The sequence below is a fragment of the Diceros bicornis genome, chromosome 3 (genome assembly GCF_020826845.1).
Source record: "Diceros bicornis minor isolate mBicDic1 chromosome 3, mDicBic1.mat.cur, whole genome shotgun sequence".
NCBI lineage: Eukaryota > Metazoa > Chordata > Mammalia > Perissodactyla > Rhinocerotidae > Diceros > Diceros bicornis.
Genome location: NC_080742.1, coordinates 79,081,721 through 79,107,828, shown reverse-complemented (window position 1 = coordinate 79,107,828; position 26,108 = coordinate 79,081,721). Strand labels below are relative to the sequence as shown.

The following is a 26,108-nucleotide window of genomic DNA, read 5'->3' as shown; positions in this document are numbered from 1 at the left end:
CTTGCACAAAAAACAATGCCTATAGGCTAGAATTTGGGATTGGATTGGTCTGAAAAGTCTTCTCTGAAGAGGAAAGACCTAAGTAGTAACATAAAGAAAGAAGAAGATTCAAATGGTTTGAAGAGGTTAGGGAGAGTGTCTTAAGTATGGGGAATAAGAGAGAAATGCTCACTGTGTTTGAGGAATAGGCTGAAAACACTGGCTAAGGTAGAGGTTGATTAAGATATGGTGAAAAGGTCAGTTTGTGTGTGGAGGGAAGTCATAGGTTAGAAAAATAAATTGGAGCAGGCTGTAGCAGATTTTGTATAAGTATGTCTTTGTGCTTTTCATTTTCTGGTTTCAGCACAGAACACCTCTGCATTCTAGATTGCCTACTCATCACAAATTCCGTGTGTCTCCTCCAGAATCAAGAAAAGAATAATTAAGATATTTTCAAAATGGAAAGTTTCCATGCCAAGGAATTTCTTCTTCCTCCCCGAACTAAGATTTTCTGATATCCTTCAAGGTACTGTATACCAGATCTTCCCATTCTTACTTTGAATGTAGTTTTCGTGTTTGTGTGATTTTTTCTCCATCCTGGGTTGCAGACAAGTAGCAGAAGTCTTGTACCTCCCAATTTGATGGCTCCTATTTATTTTAGTTTCAATATATACATGAACTGGACTCACAATTCCAGAAAAACTAACGGTAAGAAAAAGGTGAAAAGCTCATTAGTCTGTTTCCCTTCAAGGGAACTTACAGAGTTTAGCTCAGTCTAGTCATAAACTCTAGACAATCATCTTTAGGGTTTATGTCTGGACAATCAAACTAGACATAAACCCTAAACAATCACCTGTCAACACTATTAACACTAACACAGATCTTTCCTCCAAATCCACGGGGTTTGTAGGAGCTTGGGCTGATAGGCCTTATCAATATTCTACTTAATTGTCAAGGCCCCCTTAATTTGACCCAGTCCTACTATCCACTCTTATTTCTTCCTACTTAAAATAACAACAACAAAAACAATAAGAAATAACCTTCCAGTTAGGCTACTTCACACACTATCCTGCAAGGCCCAGCTCAAGCTTCACAGTCTTTAGGAAACATATCATCATCATCAACTACATCATCAACTTTTATCTTCCATTTTTAATTGTCTATATCAAAAAGTGTAGCAACTCCCTGCCTCCCCCCTGACACACACACCAATATATACACCTTCTTTTCCCAGCTTCTCAGGCCTAATCTATGTACAAACATGGTTGTATTGAGAGGGGAAGTAAATTAGAGGATGTCTACTCCTCCAACTTTCTCCCACGACTGACGTGAATTTTCAGGGCTTTAGTTGGTAAATCTCACCACTACCATGGAATGAGAATGTCACCTTTAAATCATTTAGTTAACTCTCTCCAAGTTTACAGATGAGGAAATCGAGGCCCCAAGAGATGAAGTGACTTACCTAATATATTAGCATGTATTTGTCATTATTGTTTCACATTTAACCATCACTTCCACTTCCCTCCCCCCATTTACCAACTAAACTTAAGTTCTTGAGGGGAAGGATCATCATGTCTTGTGCATTTTCTGCATTCACAACAGCACCTATTGGTCTTCTCTTGTTTCCCATACAGGAACAAGAGCGGGGCTAGACACACAGTGTGTGCTAAGGAAAAAATGTCTGGATTGAATTGAACCCCTGCAGAACGTGGACTATTTAGAGGCACTGAGTTTGGCCTCTGAGTGAATACTTGCCTTGGGTTGGCCCACTTAGCAGTGAACAGCAATGGGCCAAAGGAGACACACCAAGTGCGTAGTCTTGTTTGCTCAACTAAGTTATAAATACCATCTTATACAAACTTATTTTGTAACCCGTAGCACTTTGAACAGTACTAATCACAGAGTAGACCCTCATTAAAGATGTTTTAATTGGGGCCGGCCCTGTGGCTTAGCAGTTGAGTGTGCGCGCTCTGCTGCTGGTGGCCCGGGTTTGGATCCCGGGCACGCACCGAGGCACTGCTTGTCCGGCCATGCTGAGGCGGCATCCCACATACAGCAACTAGAAGGATGTGCAACTATGACATACAACTATCTACTGGGGCCTTGAGGAGAAAAAGGAAAAAAAAAAAAAAAAGGAGGAGGATTGGCAATAGATGTTAGCTCAGGGCCGGTCTTCCTCAGCAAAAAAAAAAAAAAGAGGAGGATTGGCAGGGATGTTAGCTCAGGGCTGATCTTCCTCACAACAAAAACGTTTTAATTGACTGACTGTCTTCAGATCAAAAACCAGATCTTGGTCTGTGTTTCATGTAGCAACTAGAGTAGCTTTGCCAAAAGGAAAGCACCAGGCTGTCCAAAATGGACACTGCTGGGCTGAAGAAGCATTTTTCATGCAGCTCTATGCCTTAAATTGGCCTGAGGAAGAGTATCTGGGATCCTGTGCTGCCTTTTAGATACCAAAGAATCATTTTGAAAAGTGCTACAATAAAGATTATAATATATTATTAATTATTAGATAACTCAAGGTAATAGGACAGATCAAGAGGGCATAAACTTTAAGATGTTTAGTGGGGATGAATTTATTTTGGTCTATCTACAATGTGTTACCTGCTCCCCTTGGAACTATTTTTAAGACCTCTGGCCTGAGATGGAAGCTATCCATCCTTGGATGGGATTTGATCCTGGATTTCGTATTATTTGCGCCATGCTATAGCCAGTTGACCTACCAACTACATGGCTTGGCTATTTCTTCGTTTCTTATTTTGGTCCTTACTCTGCCACCCTCATTTTTAAAGGAGAGAGGTCTAGTTGAGGTAGTTGCAGGATCCTACTTAATTTGAGCTAGTTTAACCCCGAAATGGAACTATTTCCAAGGAGGAAGCAGGCCACTTATTTTTTTTTTTTTTTTGTGAGGAAGATCAGCCCTGAGCTAACAATCATGCTAATCCTGCTCTTTTTGCTGAGGAAGACCGGCTCTGAGCTAACATCTACTGCCAATCCTCTTCCTTTTTTTTTTTTTTTCCGCAAAGCCCCAGTAGATAGTTGTATGTCATAGTTGCACATCCTTCTAGTTGCTGTATGTGGAAGGCGGCCTCAACATGGCCAGAGAAGCGGTGCGTAGGTGCGCGCCTGGGATCCGAACCCGGGCCGCCAGTAGCGGAGCGCGTGCACTTAACGGCTAAGCCACGGGGCCGGCCCCCAGGCCACTTATTTTAACCATTAACCCTATCTTACTTATGAGCATCTTTCACTCTGTTCAGGAAGTAAATGGATTTAGTAAGAATCAGTCACGGAATCCAAAATACTTTATTACTAAATACTGCAGCTTCTGCCCCTTGCCCTCTTTTCTCCAATGGGAACTGTATCTGGGTGAGGAATGGGAAAATGGGGAATGGGTAAGTGAAAGAGCATAGTACGAAACTATTTGCCATTGATGATTATTTTTACTACCCTAGTTCTAGGAAGAGAAACTTAGATGTGGTTAGGAACATGAGGGAGCCAGTAATCTAAGCCTGGTCATTAAGAATTGGACATTTAGTTGTGAAGTTCCGCTAACTATATTCTTTCTCATGGAATCACCAGCTAATCATTGGTGAAGACAGAGCCATTTCCATGTGGAAAAGAGTAGGCAGGTAGGCATTCAAAACAGTAGGTAGTCTTTAAGGGTGTAATGAGGGTCCAGCTATAGAAAAGAATTTCCTTAAACAGTCTACTAGAGCACTTCCTTGAGTGGTCTAAAACCCCTATTTTAGAAGAAATCAACTCAACAGATGTCATCACATCTCCAATAGGTCCCACTTGCTTGATTCTTCGAACTGAGTTTTTGTTTTTCCCCAGCATGCAGGCTGGTTAATGAATCCTATTCTTCACTACCCATTCATATTCAATTAGTGATCACCTAAATTGAGCCCTTCTAAGTCAGGCTCCCAAACTTTGTTGCAGAGATTGAGAACATGCAGATGACCAGGGCTCTGAGTAAGAAAATACAACTGGATGTTTTGCCTCTTTTTCAGGTTTCACTGTGGCAAATCAAAGACTTCAGGCACTAGCCTAGTTAAACTTGAGAAAGGAACCGTTGTTAATAGTACTGAGGTAAGGAAGAGCATTAGCAAATGTTCATTTGTAATCTTTCTTTGGAGTTCCTTAGAGTACTTTATAAGCTGGGTCTCACAAACTTCCTGTTGTAAAGCAGAAATGGGTCAAGATTTATGTAGAGAGCGAGGTTAATTTATCTAATTTTATGCAAGGGAAACAGAGACACAGAAAAGAGAAGAGACGGGACACATCAGCAATAAATCAGGGCTTAAAACCCAGGGGCTAGAAACCTATCTTAGGGTGTGAGTAAGTGTTAGACTCTGACTTACCTAGACTTTGTGGCCACCTCTTGCAGCAAAACTCCATTAGGTATCTTGGTCGCTTCCCCAGGTTTATCATATTTGAGTGAATTTTCCAGGCCAACTTTTATTTTATCAGCCAGAGATAGTGCAACCCAACACAAAACTAAAAACATATTCCAATTTGGACACTCTTGTGAGTTTAGTCAACTGCTGGAGACTAATTTGGAACCGAGATGCAATACCTCAGAAAAATTCAAGAGTAAAAACATTTTCCCCAGAGACATTCCCCCCTAAAATCAATTTTTAAAAAATCTCATAAAAGAAAAGTCTTTGCATCTTTCTCCCAAATAAATTTTTCTGAGACTTCTATGATTCTAAATATATATGTCATATCTGTGAAGTAGGTTTTTCATACTATATTCTTTTTTATTTTTTTTGTGAGGAAGATCAGCCCTGAGCTAACATCCATGCTAATCCTCCTCTTTTTGCTGAGGAAGACCGGCTCTGAGCTAACATCTATTGCCAATCCTCCTCCTTTTTTTTTCCCCCAAAGCCCCAGTAGATGGTTGTACGTCATAGTTGCACATCCTTCCAGTTGCTGTATGTGGGACGCGGCCTCAGCATGGCCGGAGAAGCGGTGCGACAGTGCACACCCGGGATCCGAACCGGGCCGCCAGCAGCGGAGCGCGGGCACTTAACCGCTAAGCCATGGGGCCAGCCCACATACTATATTCTTATTTTGAACAAAAGGACTTCAGTTTTCCAAAAGGTAATAAAAATTAAATCAGTGCATCTTTGGATTTGTCCCATATTTCATCCCACCGTTCCTAAAGGAATGTAAGGCGCGGCTCTGCTAGTCTTCCTGGTCCTCCCCCAATCCCCAGGCATTGCCAAGTCCTGGCATTTTCCTCCTGGAGCATAATCACGCCTCCCCTCATTGCACAGTGCTGACCCATTCTTCCTACTTCCCTCTTCTCCATTCACCTTCTTGCTTTATTCACCTTTTCAGTGCATGTTGCCCTTCCTCTGCCCCCCATCTTGCCATATTACCTCCTTGGGGGCATAGCAATCTTTAGAAATGTTGATCCAAATACAGGTTGTGCTCACCTCCTCTTGTTCTGATTTCTGATTATGCCAAGCCCAAAGGAGGTAACTCAGAGCTTTTGTCTCCATGTGTTCTCATCCCTTTGATTCATCATATGATAACCTAGGGCTAAGCTAGAGGCTAGGCAACATCGCTGGGGTCAGGAGAAGGAGATGGAAGAGACCCAGCTCCTCTACCACCAGACATGACACTCAAACAATCCACCAATCACCAGCACTACCACCAGCAGAAAAATGCAAAGTGGTAGACAGAATTGTTACCAAAATTCAATTATTTTTGCAACATTTCGGAAGAATCACATACATACTGCAGAAATATTCAAAAATGCAAAATGCACCGTGGTTTCCCCTTCCTCTGTGAGTGTGTCCACCTGCAGCTCAGTTGGCAGTTATCCCCAGGGCTCCCTTCCACTCACAGCCCGTAGGTTCTCGCCCTTTTGTAACCTGCTTTTCTCCTTACAGGTTGTCCTCCATGTTGATTTTCACCTGATTTTACTCCTATAGAAATGGAAAAGACAGAAGAAAGAGGTGTGATCCCTTGGAGTGATTTGCCCCATCTGAATTTTGATGCTGCCCTTGTCTACTTTACCTCCTAACAGCTTGATCTGACATTTCATAAAGCTGGTCCACATTTCTGTGTACAGCTTCCCTGTCAGGTTGTCTCAGAACCTAGCTCTCCTTCCTGTGGCCCGCATTCCAGAAACCCAGGGTGCACAGCACGAAGCACAGTGTTCTCTTCACAATTTAAATTAGAGACCAGTTTTTAGCCAGACGAAGGTGAGGTAAGGAATGGAATACTGTTTAGGAGAGGTGCAACCACTAATTTTGATTATTGTCTCCAGATTAATGATGCAGTCTGGCAATCAAAATTTGTTCTCAAGAACCTTCGGTATTACACAGTCCATCCAAATTTGGTAGGTGGAAGAAGCGTTCTGCCAAGATCCCTAAGAGCAAGTTTCAGCAGTGGGGCAGCGGTCTGCTGCAGAGTACCCTAAATGCCTCCAGGTGCAGCCCGCTTCTGTGACTGTGCGTGTTCATGGGACTGGGAGGCAGAGCTGTCCTGGGACACCATGCCAGAGGCAGTGCTGGGAATGGTGGTGGTGAGGGAGGAGGGAGGAACTGGGAACACAGCCATCCCTGCAGCTGATTTTTTTTTCAAGTTGAGAAAACTTATATATAATCAGGAAGTAATTCATTCTCTCCCTCTTCCTTCCTCTGTCTCCAATCCTCTGCCTTCCTCCTATTGACAGAAAAGCAAATTTAGTGGGACTGCCACTTCCCCCACCCACATCTTAAGTGACATGCTGTCTTTTGTGATGGCTTTTCCCTTTTTTTTTTTTCGGTGAGGAAGATCGGCCCTGAGCTAACATCTGCCAATCCTCCTCTTTTTGCTGAGGAAGACTGGCCCTGGGCTAACATCCATGCCCATCTTCCTCCACTTTATGTGGGACGCCACCACAGCATGGCTCGACAAGTGGTGCGTCGGTACGCCCCGGGATCTGAACCGGCGAACCCCGGGCCGCCGCAGCGGAGCATGCGCACTTAACCACTTGCGCCACCGGGCTGGCCCCCGGCTTTTCCTTTTTAATGTTGTGCTTATTATGCATGTTAATGTGGTTGTGCCTGTGGAGAAACATTGGTGAGTGGGAAGATGTGGATAAGGGCTCTCTTGCCCCACCCTCAGAACTCCCTGAGCAAGGAGATTTGGTCCCTGACAGCTTGTCCCTTCTGCCTCAGAGAGAGTTGTGGAGAAGGCCATTTAGGGTTAACATAGAAACCTCTCTGGTTGCCCCATTATGTTGGGCATTAAGTTACACTGTTTTAGAAGAATTAAGTCACCTTGCTCCTTTTATTGTGGAAACCTTTCCATCTCACTTCTCCACCCTCTTAGTCTATGTGCACAGAATGTTCTCAAGGAAGAAGGGGACAGAGAGAGAGCTTCAGACGTTTTCTGTTAAATACATTTCAGAGCCGATTTGTCCAGCCCCCGTCCAGCCCTACCCCACAGAGGCAAAAGATTAGCCAACTGATTTGTTATTCTTCTCTTGATCTGAATCCTTTGTCTGTCTGGAAACCCTTCTGTCTGCTCAGGCCCAGTACTATGAGCCTTTGAAGCCCACTGCACTGCAGAAATTCCTGGCTCGAAACAGGAAAATCAAAAGCTTCATGTTAAAAGTAACAGAGTATGATCAGGATAAGACCTTATTGATTATGACCAACAACCCACTTCCCTGCCTGATCGACCAGCAAGTCACACCAAAATACTTTTCCAAGGAGTTACTGCTCAAGGTAATGGCACCTGGGGAAGTTTCCTGGCACCTTGAGTAAGGACCCTGAGGAATTAGGAGTTAGCTAGAAGAAGGGAGCTAACTTAGCATGGAGGATGGTATTCAGGAGCCAATCTCTTTCTTCTTCTTTGCCACATGCTTCACAAAACAGAATCGGGAGACCCTGGGAAATACTCAGAATCAGAGTTGTACAAGCTGGGGTCGTGAAACTTCATTGCATGGAGAAAAGACGGTCTTAATTAGAAACTATTCCTCTTTGGCCAAAACTATTTAGTTTGTAATTTACAAAGGGTAAACTAAGACTCTGGCTATCTAGTTGAGTATAAAGTAGCAAAGGATAAATGAGGAAATAAGGAATAAGGACAAGAAATGAATATCTACATGGGAAAGGAATAAAGGGCTATACTTTACACTTACTGCTTTTGGATGTCAAGAGAAGGGAAGAGGAACAGAGCATTCACTATCACAGCAGCCAGACATTTGGGACTCTGTTATACACTAAAGGAGTTCAAATTCAATTCGATAAACAATTGCTGAACATACACTAACCTAAGAAGTAAAATATAAAGATGGTTACAGGACAGTTTCTATCTTGAAGTAACTCGGAGTCTAATAGGAGAGACAAATCAGTAAATGAGATATACAAAAGTAATTATAATATACCGGGATATATGAATAATAAAAGAATATATAAGATACAGAACTAAAATGGAGTAGAGGTTAATATCTTTGTTAGGGGAAAGGGAGTAATCAGGAAGGTTTTACAGAGGAGGTGACCCCTGACAAAAGAATAGGAAAATATTACAATCAGAGGGAAGGGCAAAGGCATGGAGACATGAGAAAGTGAGGTGCATTTAGGGAGATGTAAGAGAGTAAATGGCAGGAAATAAAAGGATATAATCAAATTTGCATTTTATAAAGACCTTTTTTGGAGGTTGGGAGAAAGGCACATTATTTGTGAAGAGACAAAATTCAGAAAGATTAGTTTTGTTGTTACTACAATAGCCAAGGTGAGAGATGATTAAGAATTGAACTAAATCAATAGCAGAGAAAGTGAAGAAAATCAATTTAAGAGATATTTAGGAATCAAGACCTAAAAAACGTCTTGGCAGACTTGAGAGAGGGCCTAATAAATATAACAAGAAGAAATTAAATAAGTGAAAGTACAAACAAAAGAATCTAATTGTAACAGAAATTTGATGCTGGGAATGGCATTACCCAAGACAGACCCTTATAATAAAATGTGGTGAATTTGGAATGAGTATTTCCTTGGTTGTTGCTCAGAATTTGTGCCCTTTGAATCTAAACTCAACGGTTGTTTCTCATGGTAGTGAGTAATATACACTGACAGAGGGACAAATACCAGGCCAGGATTGCCCTGCTCAAGGTAGAAAAGGAAATACAAGACTATCAGTATTGCACTATTGTAACCTTGGTGCAAGAAAAGCTTTCTTCCAACAGCTGGCCCTTTGTGAACCTTCCAGATCACATGCAGGACCTGATCATATTCATGAACAAATTTGGTACCAGCCAAATTGTATCAATAGACAGAGTTAAGGCTCTGATTGTCAAAGACTGGCAATGGTAATTTTAAGGGGCTATCTGAAATAAGTCCAAGAAGATGGAAATGCCCAATATCTAGAAGGCCTCTTTAATATTTGTGCTGCATCTCCTCCTTCTCCTGCTTGACAAATGTGACAATCTTTTGTGAGCCTAAGATCATATTCAAAAGAAGTATTCATTTGCTATGCCCAGGCATGTATACAAAGGAGTGTGGGTTCCAGCAGGTAAGTAGTAGAATGGACCAGACACGTCTATCACAGTGATTGTTATACTTACAGCCCCTTCTAAGTGAAACCAACCCTACCATAGTTCCTGAAGAAAAGGATGCCTTCATAGGTCCTGTTTTGTACAACTAGACTCAGTCTTCTACTCTTAGCAGGCACTGTTATGGATGGTAGGAACATTGTGACTAAGCCAAAGTCTACGCGAATGAAGTTTAATTCTAGTGAGGTAGACAGACAAGCAAGCAAACAATCACAAAGATAATGTATAATGTGATAAATTCCACAACAAAGCAGGATAAAGGAATGGAGTGTGATGGGTGTGAGTGGTGATTTTAGATAGTGTAGTTAGGGAAGGCTCTCAGAAGAGGCAATGACATTTGAATAGAGATTTTAACGGGATGATGGGATGTGTCGTGCAGTTGCTACACCTAGCATGTTGTTTTCATTTCAGATTGCCACACATTAGGAAGAATATAAATTGTAACTTTCTCAAATGAGTTACAATGAGATAAATCAGGTGAATAGGGAACGCAAAGCCATGTCATATGAGGAAAAGCTCAAAATATTGCCAATATTGAGCCTGGAAGAGAGAGCGAGCTTAGGAGGAACATGACGGATTTCTTCAACTTCTTTAAGGACCCTGTGAAAGAGACACTCGATTTGTTCTGTTTGGACTGTAGGGTAGAAGTTGCAGGGAGATGGCTATCAGCTGATCAAAGATGAAATAGGTTGGGTTTTTAGGAATAGGAAGATTGACCACTTGATAGTGGTTGTGGAGGGGATATGAGTGTCAGATGAATGGTTAGACTTGATGATCTTTAAGATCCTTTCTGAAACCCTTTGATTCTGTGACCTTTAGTAATGATAAAATTATTACCTCATAAAACATCCCATTCTGTGGCCTTTTCAATGCAGACAGAGAATGGAATGTGAATGAGGCAGCCATTTCTGAGAAAGACAGGTAGAGACCTGTGGATCTATTTCCCAATTTATTATCAAATGTTTGGTTTGCTAAGCAATTCACTAATTGAATCCTTCTCAAAACTGGATAAATTCTTCTGCTTCACTTCAAAGGGTCAGTGGGCAAGTTCAATCAATTCCTTAGGAAACTGACCAAGCTTTGGACAAGTCATCTGGCAATGACACAAATGGGTATTAGCCCACTTAGGAACTGCTTCCTCTTCTTTTGGTTTCTGAGTCCCCACTTCCCTCTCTGACAGGTTTTGTTGCATCCTTTTAGGGGAATTGGAGCTTAGTCCAAGAACTTAGTTCAGCCTTTAAGTCCCAAATGACTCAGCTTACTCCCTTACTTACTCTTCTTCCCTCTGCTGCAGGAAAGTTGCCATCATCACAGACCGACTGAGAACTTCTGCCTGCCCCTGATGTCTCAGAAAAAAAAGTTAAGATCTGAGCTGAAACCAATCTTCCCTGTGATACTGTTGGAGGATCCTACATCGAAGCGAGAACAATGGTTTAGGTGAAGTCCTGGCTCTTCTTGTACTCATTTTCTTGCCTATCTTTTCCTTATTCACATTATTATCTCTTTTCAATTCGACTTAATAAACGCTTTTTGGTTGTAGGGAATATGTACAACTGTATAACAATAAGACAGCTTCCCTACATGGCTCGCAATCTCATTTACACCCTAATGACAAAGAAACCGTAATGCAAAACTAAGGTTTTTCACTGAGAATGATTTTCAAGAGTGAAGAGAAGTATTCGAAGGTCTATGCTTTGAGGAAACAGAAGAAAAATTTTCCCTCAGTGAATATCAAGTGCTGTAGCATAGGAATAATGTGCTATGAGACTTTATTTGAAACTAGTTACAGGAGCAGCCTATGTCTAGTTTGGAGAAGAGAGAGGAGATTCTGGGGTTCCTTCACAGGTTTACAATGTTAGGTTCTAGAAGCATCCCTTCCACTGAACAAAACTCCCACTCTGTACCAATGAACACCCTCTAGTCATTGTCCTTTGTTCTCCCCCAGAATCTGAGAATGTAGTGACTGATTCCACTAACCCCCTGCCCTAGGATCTACTAAATGATCTTTCTTTAAGGTTTTCCACCAACAACGATTTCAAGAGTGAAGGGAAATATTCGAAGGTCTACGCTTTGAGGAAACAGAAAAAAATGTACCCTCAGCTCAACTTTGCTCCAGTTAGTAAAAGAGATATGACGAAAGATGGTAAGCTCTTCTCCTTCAAAGCAATGGCTTATGGGACTGAGAGGTGGGCGGGAGGGACAATGTAAGGGGACTAGAAATAAGGGCAAATCGACATCTCTCATGGTGGTTCTGGAGACTATTTTTCCTTGTAGCATGGAAGCTAAGAACTGATAGAGACCCAAGTGGTGCTGGGCTTTGGATCCTGTTTAAACCCTCAAATTTCAGGAAAGCTCTAGCATAGTGTTTCCAGAACTGCATCATCTACCACTTTAATAGTTTTGGTCATATCCATGTGTTATTTGTCCTATTTTTTTCTTAATGTTTTTCTTTAAAAGGACTTTTTTTTGTTCTTGTCCTAATTGATACTGTATCACTGACATCATGGGTTTGATATATTAATTACACTTCTTTTGTCTGACATACATTTAATGACATTCATAATAATTAAATTTTAAATGTTTATGTGTCACCCAAACTACCCAATAGTACACATATCACACTGTGAATCTCATCCTTCCTCAAAGGATAAGTCTGTGAGGTCCATGAGTCTCTCTGGGGTTGAGGCAGGATATGGGGTGGAAGGGGTTTGAGAAAAGGATGAATGGAAGATGGTACAATGAGAATGCTCCTCACAAATTATCATTCATTTAACAACATTTATGGGGAACCTAGTTAGTGTTGGATACTTATCAAGCACCCATAACAGCACTTTCAATAAGTGAGGTAGATAAATGGACCAAACCATGAAGGGCCTTGTATATTATATATATAAGGACTTGGGTTTTATCCAGTAGGCAGTTGGGACCCACTGAAGGATTTCAGAGCACTCAATAGACATTTGTGTATTAGAAGTAATAATTGATGGGTCCCCAGATGTCACAAACTTATGGCTTCAAGATAGAGTTCATTTCTCCTATGGGGTTTCTCCTCTCAAGCAATTTCTGAGACTCCCTAAGCTATGCTTACCACTTCTACAAGGCCATCTTAGTGATTGCTTAACACCTTTGCCAGCCATCCTCAGTCCAAACAGTCACGGTTCCAGAGGTGTGAGGTCATATTGTACCGTTCCCGAACTAGCTACTTCAGGCTTCCCTGTTTCTCCTGCACCTATTTGCCACCCGCCCCACGCCCACCTGCTGCCTCTCTTAACTCCCCACGTACAGCTAAAACCAAGCTGTGATATTGAACATAGATAGATGTGGAGACAGATAGATAGATAGAACATCACAGATGTGGAGAGAAGTTAAAAAACAGCAGAGAGTCATTTACCTTGCTTTAAAAGGGGCTACTCTTAGGCTCAGCCTCAAACTGGTCTCAGTTCCTTTATACTTCCCAGCAGGCTCTCAGCACATGACCCATTCTTGGGAGTCTCCTGGCTTATCTACACTGTCTCTGCCTAGGCTCCCAATACCCTTGGCCCAAGGACGGGGAAGAAGATCGCTCCTTCCCAAAGCCTATTTATTTTCAGCCCCAGAATAAATAAGTAGGAACATCTATTTCCTTCAAGGGAAACTCCACCTGGAAAACAAGGTTTGAGCTTTATAAGCTAGATAAGGCAAGCATAATAGTTAACGGCACATTTAGTAAAGTCAGAGTTAAATGTTAAATGATACCATATGTAGGATACTAGCAGTTCCGCTTAAATTCAGATCAGGGGAAAGAATTTCTCCAGAATCTAGAATCTAATCTAGATTAAAATTTCTCAAGGTTGTGATCCTGTTAAGGATAACCCAATGTACATTTCTAAACAGAACATTTAATATCTCAGTCTGCAGCATTTATTAGATTTATGGTGACTTTAGTTTCCCTCAAGAAATAAGAATGATACTTACTTATGCTTCTGAAGGGCCCATTATGGAGCTTTTGCTAAACAAAGACAATCTGCTGTGAAGTTGAAACAATGTCTCCACTTCAAGTAAAAGAGACTGCTAGCAACCCCTCCTTCCACCACTAATGTTCCATGTTTACCAGGCATCCACAGAAAGAAAGATTACTGCACATAGAGGATGGTTTGGATATGGGCTGTGAAGGCTGGTTAGATGATAGGACCTGAATTAAGGTGATAGCAGTAAGAATAAAGAAACAGATTCAAGGAACATTTACAAGGCATAATGCATCAAAAAAGTGAGGAGGGATGGGAGCAGAAAGAACCCACAATAGAAGCTTCCAAGAACAGGCAGAGGTTGAAAGAGAATCTGGATAAAGTGATGACACTAAAGCCAAAGGCAGAAACAATTTCTCAGACAGGAGAACTGACAGCCAACGTACATTTTAGGAAAAGGCTAAGAGGAATATGAGCGAATGCACTTTGACTTAGTAGGAGTTACATAAGTCAACGTGGTTGCAGATGGAATCATTTGAAAGGGGTGGGATTAAACAGGGAAGACTCGAAACTGTCAGTGATTTAAACTGGGTTTTGATGAAGGGAAGGAATCCAGAATTATAAAGGTTAGTAATGGTAGTCCGTGGTCCGAAAATCTACCCTCACGCTAAGAGTAAAGACTAGCTTTCTCCCTCCAAGTGGGTCTCTTTCACGCCTCACATGAAGTGTCCTTCTAGACCCTGTGGAAATCCACATTCACCAAAGTGCCCTGTGCTTTGTTGCAGTCTCCAAGAAGTCAAAGAGTGACATGCCAACTTCCAAAATGACTTGGGAACCACTAACCCTTTCATCGCTCCTGGAAGAGAAGCCCACCAGAACTGTGCCAGGGGAGAACGCCTTCCGCAATGGAAGGGCCCAGCAGTGGATTATAAAAAATGCCACTGTCGTTAAGTGAAAAACAAACCCCTCAGGCCTTTCGCCTCAGTCTCCAGAGACTGAGGGGCCTGCAGAACTTGCCATCCAGGGCGTGCCAACCAAATAAAATCGCATTCTGCCCGATTCGGGCGTGGGCTGCCTGGTCGCTGGCAGGGTGGGCCGGGGCGAGCCCCCAGCTCCTACTTGTCGCCGCAGGGTCCGGGATGCGCCCCGGGGTCCCAGCGCCTGGTCCCGCCTCCGCCCGGCAGGGGGAGGAGGAGAGGGCGTGGCCCCGTCCCTCGGGGGCGAGGGCGGCCGCCAAAGCCGGGAGGGCGGGCCTTCTCCCCGAGTGACAGGACGCCGGCCCAACCGACGCCCGAGCACGAGGCCGGCCTTCCTGCAGCCTCTTCCGCTCACCGGCTGCGGCGCCTGGGACGGTTGCGGTGGTTCTGGGCGCTGGGAAGTCGTCCAAGATGATTAAAAAATTCGACAAGAAGGACGAGGAGTCTGGTACGCGCTGGGCTTCTGACGCCCACCCTCAGCCGCGGGCGACCTTTCCCCCGCCGGCCGCCACCTGCTCTCGGGGACTGCGGACCTGGGGGCGTGGGCGCCGGTGTGCCAGGGGGCCGGAGTTGGAGCCCGGCCCCTCCCTCCGCCCCGCTCCGCTCCAGCCGGGGGCCTGCCTCTAGCCCCTCCCCCGGGCGCCCGAGCCTCCCCTCGGGTCGCGCGCTCACGCCCCGGCGCCCGCGCCCCGCTCGGGCTGCTGGGGATCCGCGTGTCGTCCCCCCGCCCAACTCTGGCGCAGCCCCTCGGAGCCGCCTCCGCCCCGCTCACAGGGGGTGGGCTGCCGGCAGAGGGGGCGGGCCCTTCGCAGGTGGCGGAGGGAGTGGGTGTGCGCGTGTGAGAGGCGGCGGATGCTGGTTGTGTTAGGCACGGAGTGGGTCTGAGATCGACAGGGCAGTGTGTGTGTGTGTAGATGAACTTGGAGGTACCTTACAGGTACTCCATGTCTTTCTGGGGCCCTTGCTCTGTCCGCTTGCTGGGGGCAAAACTGTCCCATGGTACAGAGATCATTTAATGCTCAGGCATCCAAAAGTGAGTTGGGACTGAATACCCGTTTTTGGTCCAGAGCAAATGATGAAAATGCCAAGCTACCTTAAAAAAAAAAAAAAAAATCTCAGTGTTTGATAGCTGCCCTCACAAAGTGTGGTAGAGGGTTGGGTTAGTAAACCTCCATGGCCCCTTTCAGCTTTAAGTTTATATGATTCTCTGCTAAACGCTTCTTTTCTGTCTCACAGTAAATGTTAGAAACACATAAAATAGTGCCTGCATTTAGTGAAATCCGAAGGACCCTACCGCAGTCTCATTAATGTTAGTTGTGTGGACATGACAGATATTTGTAACATTCATTTAAAAAGAAAGCAAGGAAAGAAGGCACTCTTTTCTCGCAGGGCTCCTGCAAAAGAGAAATACAAGATCTTACAGGATAGCAATGGCAGAGCTAGTACCAGAATCAAAATGATTTTATTCAATTTATATGCATATTAGTAATGATTATCACTGTGATATCCAAGTGGTCACCTCACTTAGGTGAGATATCCCAAGCATTCAATACCCTTCTGTAGAAAATAAGTTTGTGTAGGACAGCTGTTAAAGACATTTTTTGTTTTATAATATAGGTAGTGGCTCGAACCCTTTTCGGCATCTGGAGAAGAGTGCTGTCTTACAGGAGGTATGGCTTGGAAGTATATTGTCGTCTTTCTTTTCATTCCATTCTAGAATGCTGGGCAGAGAGCCCCTGAAATGCTATGATCCAAAATAAGAATTAAAGAATGTAACTGAGTTCAGAGAATATAGACTTGAGGGAAAAAGAAGAGGGGTTACTTGTCACAGAAGAGTCTAGAGTTTATACAAATGCAAAAACACAGACTCGGCCTCATGTTGGGAATTCTAAACAAAATGCTAGAAGAGGTGTTTAGTGCAAGGTTATAGAAGGAAGTTATAGATATTAAGTTCACTGTGTTCAAATGATGTAGATAAATGTTGTGATTCTTACTTAACAGATAAAGGCCGCAGAGTTGAAGCAGTAGACCTCAGGGAATGAGTCAGACTGTAGAATGGAAAGTCAAGGCCACATCTAATAAGTTATCATATACCGTAATAAATTGAAAACTGTAAGAAACTAACATTATTTGGATATTGTGATTAAAATATAGAATAGTCTTTATTAAAGTTGATTTTCTGTAATCTGTGGTAGAGAAGATAGAAAATATGCTATGTATATGAGTGTTTTTTGTTTCCATAGGCTCGTATATTCAATGAAACGCCCATCAATCCAAGAAGATGTTTGCATATTCTTACAAAGATTCTTTACTTACTGAACCAGGTAAACTATTTTGATTTTCCTCAAATTTATGTCCTGGAATAGAATATAACATGCAGTGAAATACTTTCTGGAAAGTATAATAATTTCTTTTTAAAAAATTCACTTAATCTTAAAATCTACAATGTTTGATTAAGGTAGTAATATGTAAAACTTCTTGAGGACAAAAATTTTGACATATACTTCTTTTTTATTCATGAGGTGCTGAACCAGTTAAGCACATTGTAGATTCTCAGCATTGATGTGAATTTAACAAGTATTAACACATATTTGACAAGTTAATGTTAAAACATGTTTAGATTTGTTCAGAGGTCTTTATGTCTCTCCAGAAATATAGTACAAAATCTTAGACAAATTCCAGATAGATATTTTACCCTTTTTTTCTGTAGGGAGTAATAATAGTGATGTTTTAAAGCTTTGATTTTAATATTTAGGGATTATATATTTATTATTATATATTTATTATAATATATTTATTATCCCTAGTCCACCATTACAAGCAATATGATTCTGGGCTTAACCGTTTTGTACCTTAATGTCCTTTTCTGTAAATGGGGACTATGATAATACTTGTTTTACAAAGATGTAATGATTAAATAAGGTAATAAACATAAAGCATTGAGCATAGCCCTGGACACACAGTAAGCATTTGGTAATAGTCTTCATTCAGTCATTCAGCAAATAGTTATTACACACCAGCTGTGTCCTGTGCACTGTTTTAGGCACTGGGCGTATAGCAGACAAAACCAGCAAAAATATTTGCCCTAATGGAATGTAGATTCTGTTTGCTGTTATTGTTATTAATTTTATTTTTTCTTGTTTGCTTCAGACTAAAAAAATCTCATGAAATGTCTAGGGCCTTAGAAAATTTGATTTAGTTTCTTAGATTCATATATATATATTTATATATGTATATATGCACACACACACATATACACACACCCACACACATAACACACAAACACACAAGCACACGTGAACACACACATCCATATATACTTCAGGTGATTTACATGTGGTGCTAAGAAGACTATGGTTTCCAATTTGAATTCCATAGGAATGTTTTATCTTTACTATGTTTCATGACTGAAGACCTCATCCAGAGACGTAATAAAGTTTTGTAGTTTGCAAATGGAGATTGAGCAACAAGTACATACATTTAAATAATACATATGTAGTCACAAACATCATATCCCTCTCTGTAGCATATTAGAATCATTTAAGGCAGTCAGTTTAATTTAACTTTTCAGAGCACACATTTGTGTCCAAGTTGGCAAAATCCATTATATAAACAGAGTTTTGAGTAGTTGAAGTTGGTTCAGAGTAGCATATACTTTTATATTGGCCAATACCTCTTTGATAGACAACTTATGTTGGAACATTTAATTATCTTGATAGGGAAATTACCAAGCATGGTCTGATGCATAAATAGGTTTGTGAACTTTAGTTTTATCTTTTGCCTGGTTCTTGATAGTGCTTTATGGAAAAATACTTTTAAATTTCTATGAGTTGACATATCCATATATTCTCTGAGTTTCAAGTCAAAAAGTAGGGCCTTAGGACTTACTAATATGACTGAAAAGTACAGGGATCTCTATGTGTTCACTAAATATTTATGAAAGAAAGAGAAGGAAATCTCTTGCTGATGAGCAGGTTGAGTATTCTAAGTAATTGCAAACTCTTATTATACTTTGCCTTTCATCCTAAACTTTCAAAGTTTTTCATCAAAATTTGTTTATTCTTATACCTATGACAAATAGATTGAAGATTAGTTATATTCTCTGTGAAAATCTGAAGCCCTGAAAAGTAATTAAGCCTAACATATTATATAGGATTGCTTTTAATGAAGAAATTAAATATTGAGACAGTAATGTTTCAGGTGGTCTGTGATCTACAGTGTTTTGACTATTAGTGAAATAGGTTTTCTAACACCTTGCTACCCCAAAAAAATGTGGTTCCCAGATTAGCAGCATTCACATCACTGGGAGCAAGTTAGAAATGCAAAATTTCAGGCTTCACCCCAGAACCACTGAATCAGAATCTGCATTTTGGCAAGATCCTCGGGTGATTTATTAAGCACATTAAAGTTCTGATCCAAAGCATGTTTTTAGGGGCTTGAGCCAGTATCTTGAGATCTGTTAGCCCTTCAAGCCTTATTTTTATATGATTAATCTGGTTCCTTCTCTTTTGGTTGGTCCTTTTTAGCCATGTTTTCTGGGATTCCTAATAGATAGTTCTTTACAGTTTAATATATATTATGCTCCTTTGATATGTCAGGCTTTGTGCTGAGCCTTGGATTATAGAAATGTATAAGGTATGATCTCTGCTCGTCAGTAGTGTAACAATAGCATCCTTTTCTGATTAGGAGCTCAACTTGCTATCATTTTCTGCCTCCTTATAAATCATAATTCTTCTGGGAAATTAAAATAGTTCTTGCTAAAAGGTTAGAGACCACTATTCTAGAACTTTTATAACATGGTGTGTGATACTGAATTGTTTTAAATAAGAAGTGGATAAATGGTTATGCAGGTTTATAAATTGAAAGCCAGAAAAATAGCAAAGAGGCAGAATGTTTACAGAGATTTTTTCCTGAGCTCTAAAAGATTTTTGCAGAAATAAAGAGAAAATCTTTAATATACTTTTTTTAAAGTTTAAGAAATTGTTTTAAATTTTACTTAGGGTGAACACTTTGGAACTACGGAAGCCACAGAAGCCTTCTTTGCAATGACTCGATTGTTTCAATCTAATGATGTAAGTCTTTTTTTTATTCTTCTGGTCTGAAAAAGCTTCTTTTATTTGTTTTCCTTGAGGAACTTAGAGTGTTCCAAATTAGGGAAGGTTGCTTGAAATGTTTAAAATTACTTAAAAATTGTTTATCTCCATAAAACTTATAAATGTTCATTAAAGGGTATACGAAAATGAAAGAATGAAAGTATGTAGTATAAAGCTGTTCACCCGTAGATCTACCGTGCAGTCATAAAAGCTTTTAATATCCAGTTCTGGCGTGACACTGCAAAAATGGACTGGTACAAAAGTCAGTGGACATAGCTACCACACCTCTAAGTTCTTAGTCAAGTTTCTGGTGGGCCTGGGGTTGCTGTTGGTCTGTAGGGCTTACAGTTGAGAAGAGCTGGATGCAGAATGGGGAAGAGGACATGGAGTAGGAGAAAAAGAAGAGTGAAGACAAACTAAAGCTGCCAGGCCCTCTGCATCTGTCTGTCGTTACCTTAGACCACCTTGACTTTCAGTGTGTAATGGCTGCTGCTTTACTCTCTCTTCTAGATCTGGCACATATTTCTCTTTTGCTCAGCTGTAGCTCAGAACCATACAGGGAAGGGGATTCCAGGATATATATTTCCCAGCTTTCTGTTGACATAAATTGTCCAAATGTAGCAGTACTTTTGGTATGTATTGCGTGTCATCACAGGCCACATTTGTGCCCAACTCCCAGGACCTTCTGGGATTTGAGTCTGGTTATATGTCTAGATAATGAGAGGTTTTGGGAGTAGGTCCTCAGGAACATCAGCAGTCCCTTGTAAGGCAACTCTCTGAGGAGAGGCCATTACACGTTCTTCAGGTAAAAGGAGACTAATTTCCTCAGACAGGTGAGGAGGAACTGCTTCTACTTGTGAAGGAGGCTTGGAGGAATTTAGGGGTTCAAGGTACTCAGCTTCCTCAGAATTTGCCCATCTGTCCCCCATTCCAATTTTCAGGGCCCCACTCTTTCCCAATCAAGGTCCTAACTTGAACGTAAGATACTTCACAAGGGTGTGAATTGAATTTGCTTTGTAATTCAGCTGCTTGCAGGATATGCTCTTCAGAAATCTCACCCCTATGTCCACATGACATGAGGCTTTCTATTAAGGCATTATAGACGATTTCTAGTTCCTTACCCAGACCTTGAGCTATGAATTTAAAACTGTGAGCTCATCCTTTTCTTTTACCAAGTTCTCCAGTGTACTTAGAAGCAACTAACCCATTATACAACTCACTTTTACAAAAATGTTCTATGGCAGCAACTACTGGGTTACCCAAAGACTTGTCTTCTATAGGTTCTTGATGATACTTGTCCTCAGGTGATAATTTAAATATTTTGCCACTGCATGCCATGGACTACTAGTATCTCCTTTACCGCTGGAAACAGGGTCATTAATGCCTTTTATCAAATCAGTGAAGCAGTTTCAGATTCTAATTCTTAAGGTCGTTTCCCTTTAATGACTCCCTGTACCCCAAATTCGGGGCTTTATCAGGGAAGCACAACCACTATGATTGTTATAGAATTATTTATTAGCAAAATTAGACTAGAAAGCTAGGCATTTCAAGCTGCTGGAGTGCGGCCGCAGAGAGGGACTATTATAAAAGTTATGGAAGGCTGTTGCTTCTTTCTGCCTCTATGAATTTGTAGCCCAAGTGCCCAGTGGTGGGCTCGAGGTTGCTGTTGCTCAGAGGGCTGGCAGTTGGGAAGAAGAGGTGGACATGGAGCAGGGAAGAAGAGGCAGAGCAGGGAACAAACAGTGAGGACAACCTCGAAGCCTCTAGCACAGAGGTTGTATTAAGAAAAGAAGGCATGAAATAGTTTTCTAGGAAATGTAGGATTGTTGGACAGGATGAATGGCCCCTTGAAGTTAGTGGTATTACCAGGTAGCATAGTAAATGTTTTTCTCCAGCTACAGGCTTCAGGTTAAGGCACGGAACAGTAAGAGATTGGATTGAATCAGGGTTGGGGTTTTGCCAGGTGAGAAAACAGAGGGAGGAGCAAGGAAGTTGAGTGACTGAAATATTGACTGTGGAATGTATGTTTGGTTAGGAGGCAAGTAACAGGGACTAATCGATTGGGACAGTAAAAAGTTGATAGCATCAATGGATTGGAGGTCATGATGGAGTGAAAGAGTTGTTGGAGTCAGGAGTGGTGGTTGGACAGTGAAATGCTTAGAAATGAAATTATGAACGGGATACTGTTATTGATACAGGCTGTGACAGTGGAAGTGGATGATTGCAATAGGAAGGAGGAAAGGACCATCGAAGAAGAGGTCAATTCCATGGAGTGATCTGAGTTTTAGAAATATTGTCTGTATGGATGTTAAAATCACCAATAATTATTACTGGGATAATATTGGAGATAGTGATGGTGAACAAGGTACTAATATTTTAAAAAAACAAAGAAAGTAACCTGGGGTCTATATATGCAACCAGGAATAGTGGCAGGTGATACAGTCTAATGGCATAAGTATTAAAGCCAGAGTGTTTTTAGGGAGTAAGGAGATACAGTGAAAGAAGGCAGTGCAGTGATTTTGAAAAGACAACGAGAATCAACTTGGACAGCTTCACCACTTATAGGTCTGGTGGATGAGGGTAGGAGATAAAACAGCCAAGAGGGCTGCAGGGGAATCCTCAGGGGAAAGCCAGATTTCAGTTAGAGAAAAGATGGGAATGTTCAGAGAAGAGTTAAGGATATAAGGGATTTTGCTGATGAAAGTGCCAGAGAACATGATGGAGGGATTTGGGATTTGTGGAAGGATGGAAGATGGAGTCAGATTAGGTGCTATACCCAGCTGCATGGCCGTGAGTATCCACGTGATGAGTAGGGTCCAGGATATTTTAGGTTTTTTGTAACCATGTATAGCCTGATGTGATTCATTTTGATCGTCCCTTGGGCAGAATATGAAATTGAGGGTGTGATTTTTGGGGGAGAAGGAGAGGTGGCGATTTTGCCAGCAGCATGGGGAGCTCCCTCTCCCAGCCTTCCTTTACCAGAGGGTAATTACTGTCTTGAGATTGGTATCCTCCTATCCATGTTTATATGTGTATTACATATATTTGTATCCATAATCCATACTTTGTGTTTTTTGTGTTTTAAAATATAATATAAATTATATCGTTTTCATATTATTTTGCAATTTTCAGTAATGTATTTTTGAGATCTACCCACTTGCTACATGGACAACTTTATTCAGTTTCACTACTGTATAGAATCCCAGTGTGTGAACATACAGTATTCCTATTTATTTATCCATTCGCCCATTGGTAGCCATGAGTTGCTTTTACTTTTTTGGTATTACAAATGGTATTACACATAATGTTGACGTACATGTCTTCTGCACATAGAATTTTTCTGGGGTAAATACCTACAAGTGGAATTTCTAGATAATGCTAGTTATTTGATCTTGTCAAATTGATCTTTAAAAGGTTGTACTAATTTACACAGACATTGCTTTAAATCCTCACCTGGCTCCTGATAATAATTTCTTATTATCAGACCTAAATATTTGCCCTTCAGAAGAATGTGAAATGTCATCTCTTTGTGGTTTTAATTTGCATTTTTGTGATCACTACTGAAACTGAAACTTTTCATATGTTTAGTGACCATTTTATTTCCTCCTCTGTGAATTGTCTGTTCATGTTCTTTGCTTATTCATATTCCTCTTATTGATTTATAGGTTTAAAATTTTTTAGTATTTTTAAAATGCTTAGTATTTTTAGAACATTCTTAGTATTAAAAAAAAAGCTTTATTGAGTATAACATGTATAATAAAATTCACCAATTTTAAGTGTACAATTCAGTGAGTTTTGACCAACATATAGAGTCATGGAACCATTACCACAGTCATGATAGAGAAACTTTCGTTGATCCCAGAATGTGTCCCCATGTTCCTTAGTTGTCCATCTCCTCCCTCAACCCCTAGCACCTGGCAACCACCTATCTACTTTCTGACAACATAGTTTTGCATTTTCTAGAATTTCATTTAAATTTAATCATATGGCATATAGTCTTTAATGACTTTTATGTCTTATTTCTTCGCTTAGCTTATGGCTTTTGAGATTGATCCAAACTTTATGTGTGTCAGTAGTTTGTTCATTTTTATTGGAGGTAGTCTAATTTATTTATCCATTCACAAGTTAATGGATATTTAGGTTGTCTCCAGTTTATGGGTATTATGAACAAAGCTGCTAAAAACATTCAAGTACAGGTCTTTGTGTGGACCTATGTTTTCATTTCCTTTGTTCATATCTAGAAGTGGCATTGTTGGGTTTGCATTTCCTTAGTGATCAATGTATTAAACAAACATACGCTTATTTGCCATCTGTATGTCTTCTTTGGTGATGTGTCTGTTGAAATCTTTTTACTTTTTTTTTTAAATCGGGTTGTTTGTCTTCTTCTTCTTGAGTTGTAAGTGTTCTTTATATTTTCCGGATATAAGACCTTTATCAGATAGATGTTTTGTAAATATTTTCTCCCAGTCTGTGGTTTGCCTTTTCATTTACCTACCACTGTCTTCTTTTTCTTTTTTTTTAAGTATAATTTACAGACAGTAAAATTCACCCTTTTTAGGGTATAGTTTTATGAGTTTTGACAAATGCATACAGTAGTAGTATCACCACTGCAATCAAGAATTAGATTTCCATCACTCCAGAAAGTTCCCTCATGCCTCTTTGTATGATCTATTCCTCCCATCCTCAGCCTTGGGCAACCACTAATCTCTTTTCTTTCCTTATGGTTTTACCTTTCCAGGAAGTTGTAAGACTGATATTGCACTGTATGAAGCTTTTTGAGTCTTCTTTTCAGCTGCTTAGCATAGTGCCTTTGAGATTTGTCCATGCTGTTGTTTGTATCAGTAGTTTACTCTGTTTTATTTCTTGATAGTGTTCCGTTGTATTGATGTACCTCAGTTTGTTTATCTCTTCACCAGTTGAAGGATGTTTGGTTTGTTACCAGTTTTTGGTGGTTATGAATAAATTTGCTATAAACTTTCATGTACAAGTTTTTCAACATAAGTTTTTATTTCTCTTGGGTAATATCTAGGAGTTGATTGCTGGGCCATATAATAGGTGTATGTATGTTTAACTTTGTAAAAAACTGCCAACCCATTTTGCAAAGTGACTGTGCCATTCCCACCATCACTGTATGAAAGTTCTAGTTGCTCTGCATTCTGGCCAGCACTTTGTATTGTCTTTTTTTGTTTTTAATTTTAGCCACTCTAATGGTGGGTAGTGGTATCTCTTTGTAGTTTTAGTTTGCATTTTCCTTATGACCAATGATCTCAAACATCTTTTCATGTGCTTTTTTTGCCTTCCATGGTCAAGGATCTCTTCATATCTTTTGCCCATTTTTAATAATTTGGTTGTATATTTTCTTATTATTGAGTTTTGAGTGGTCTTGATGTAGTCTGGATGCAAGTCCTTTATCAAATATGTTTCCCAAATATTTTCTCCCAGTCTGTGGCTTGTTTTTTCATTTTCTTAGTCTTTCAAAGAGCAGAAGTTTTTAATTTTGATGAAGTCCAGTTTATTAATTTTTTTTCTGCTATGGATTTGTTTTGATGTATATTGTAGAAATCTTTGCCTAATCCAAGATCACAAAGATTTTTTCCTATGCTTTTTGCTAGGCATTTTGTAGTTTTCATGTCTTAGAATTATTTTATGATCTATTTTGAATTAAATTTTGTATATGATATAAAGTAAGGGTTAGATTTCTTTTCATCTCTTTCCTCTTCCTCCCTCTATCACCTCTTCCTTTTCCTCCTACTTTCTTTTCTCAACAAATCGCCCTGGAATAACTGCATATCAGTAGGGAAGGAGGAGGAGGTGGAGGAAATGATGATTGAGTTATGTTGGCACATTGGAACATTCTGTTTTGTTTCATTGATCAGTATGTCTGTTCTTATTCTAGTACCACACTGTCTTGATTACTATAGTTTTATAGTAAGTTTTAAGTCAGGTAGAGCATCTTTTCCTATCTTATTTTATTTTTTTTCTTTTTCAAAATTGTTTTGGCTCTTCTAGGTTCTTTGTATTTCCATGTGAATTTTAGAATCACATTGTCCATTTCTATTAAAAAAATGCCTGGCCGGCCCCGTGGCTTAGCGGTTAAGTGTGCGCACTCAGCTGCTGGTGGCCCGGGTTCGGATCCCGGGCACGCACCGACGCACCACTTGTCCAGCCATGCTGAGGCCGCGTCCCACGTACAGCAACTAGAAGGATGTGCAACTATGACATACAACTATCTACTGGGGCTTTGGGGGAAAAATAAATAAATAAATAAAATTATAAAAAAAAAAAATGCCTGCTGGAACTTTAGTGGGGATTGCGTTGAATCTAAAGATCAATATGAGGAAATCGACATTATAACATTATTGAGTTTTCTGCTCCATATACATGGTATATGTCTCCCTTCATTCAGGTCTCTAATTTCTGTCAGCAGTATTATAGCTTTCAGCATACAAGTCTTATACATATTTTGTGAGATTTACCCCTAAAGTAGTTAATATTTTTTTATACTACAGTAGTCCCCCACTTATCCGCCAGGGATACGTTCTAAGACCCTCAGTGGATGCCT

General features: G+C 40.6%; 2 protein-coding genes across 2 annotated transcripts in view; both read left to right on the top strand.

The window, feature by feature from the left end:
- Window positions 1–1,765: 1,765 nt before the first annotated feature.
- On the top strand, window positions 1,766–14,431 carry TSGA13 (testis specific 13). Its single transcript, XM_058530157.1, has 7 exons — window positions 1,766–1,788; window positions 3,990–4,068; window positions 6,260–6,331; window positions 7,509–7,706; window positions 10,827–10,969; window positions 11,548–11,675; window positions 14,262–14,431. Exons 1-7 carry the CDS (start codon window positions 1,766–1,768, stop codon window positions 14,429–14,431), a joined length of 813 nt encoding a protein of 270 aa, XP_058386140.1.
- Window positions 14,432–14,811: 380 nt separating this feature from the next.
- The window catches only part of COPG2 (COPI coat complex subunit gamma 2), a 150,715-nt gene continuing 139,418 nt past the window's right edge, over window positions 14,812–26,108 (top strand). Inside the window, exons 1-4 of the mRNA XM_058530084.1 lie at window positions 14,812–14,901; window positions 16,071–16,123; window positions 16,697–16,777; window positions 19,454–19,525. Coding sequence (XP_058386067.1) covers window positions 14,865–14,901; window positions 16,071–16,123; window positions 16,697–16,777; window positions 19,454–19,525 — 243 coding nt within the window. The 5' untranslated portion in view covers window positions 14,812–14,864. The remainder of the gene's footprint in view (window positions 14,902–16,070; window positions 16,124–16,696; window positions 16,778–19,453; window positions 19,526–26,108) is intronic.

Excerpts from the sequence above, each read along its gene's own strand:
- TSGA13 (XM_058530157.1), top strand. The coding sequence starts at position 1,766 with ATGGGCCAAAGGAGACACACCAA. Across the intron at positions 4,069-6,259 it reads CCGTTGTTAATAGTACTGAG|ATTAATGATGCAGTCTGGCA; the intron begins GTAAGGAAGAGC and ends TATTGTCTCCAG. Across the intron at positions 6,332-7,508 it reads ACACAGTCCATCCAAATTTG|GCCCAGTACTATGAGCCTTT; the intron begins GTAGGTGGAAGA and ends CTGTCTGCTCAG.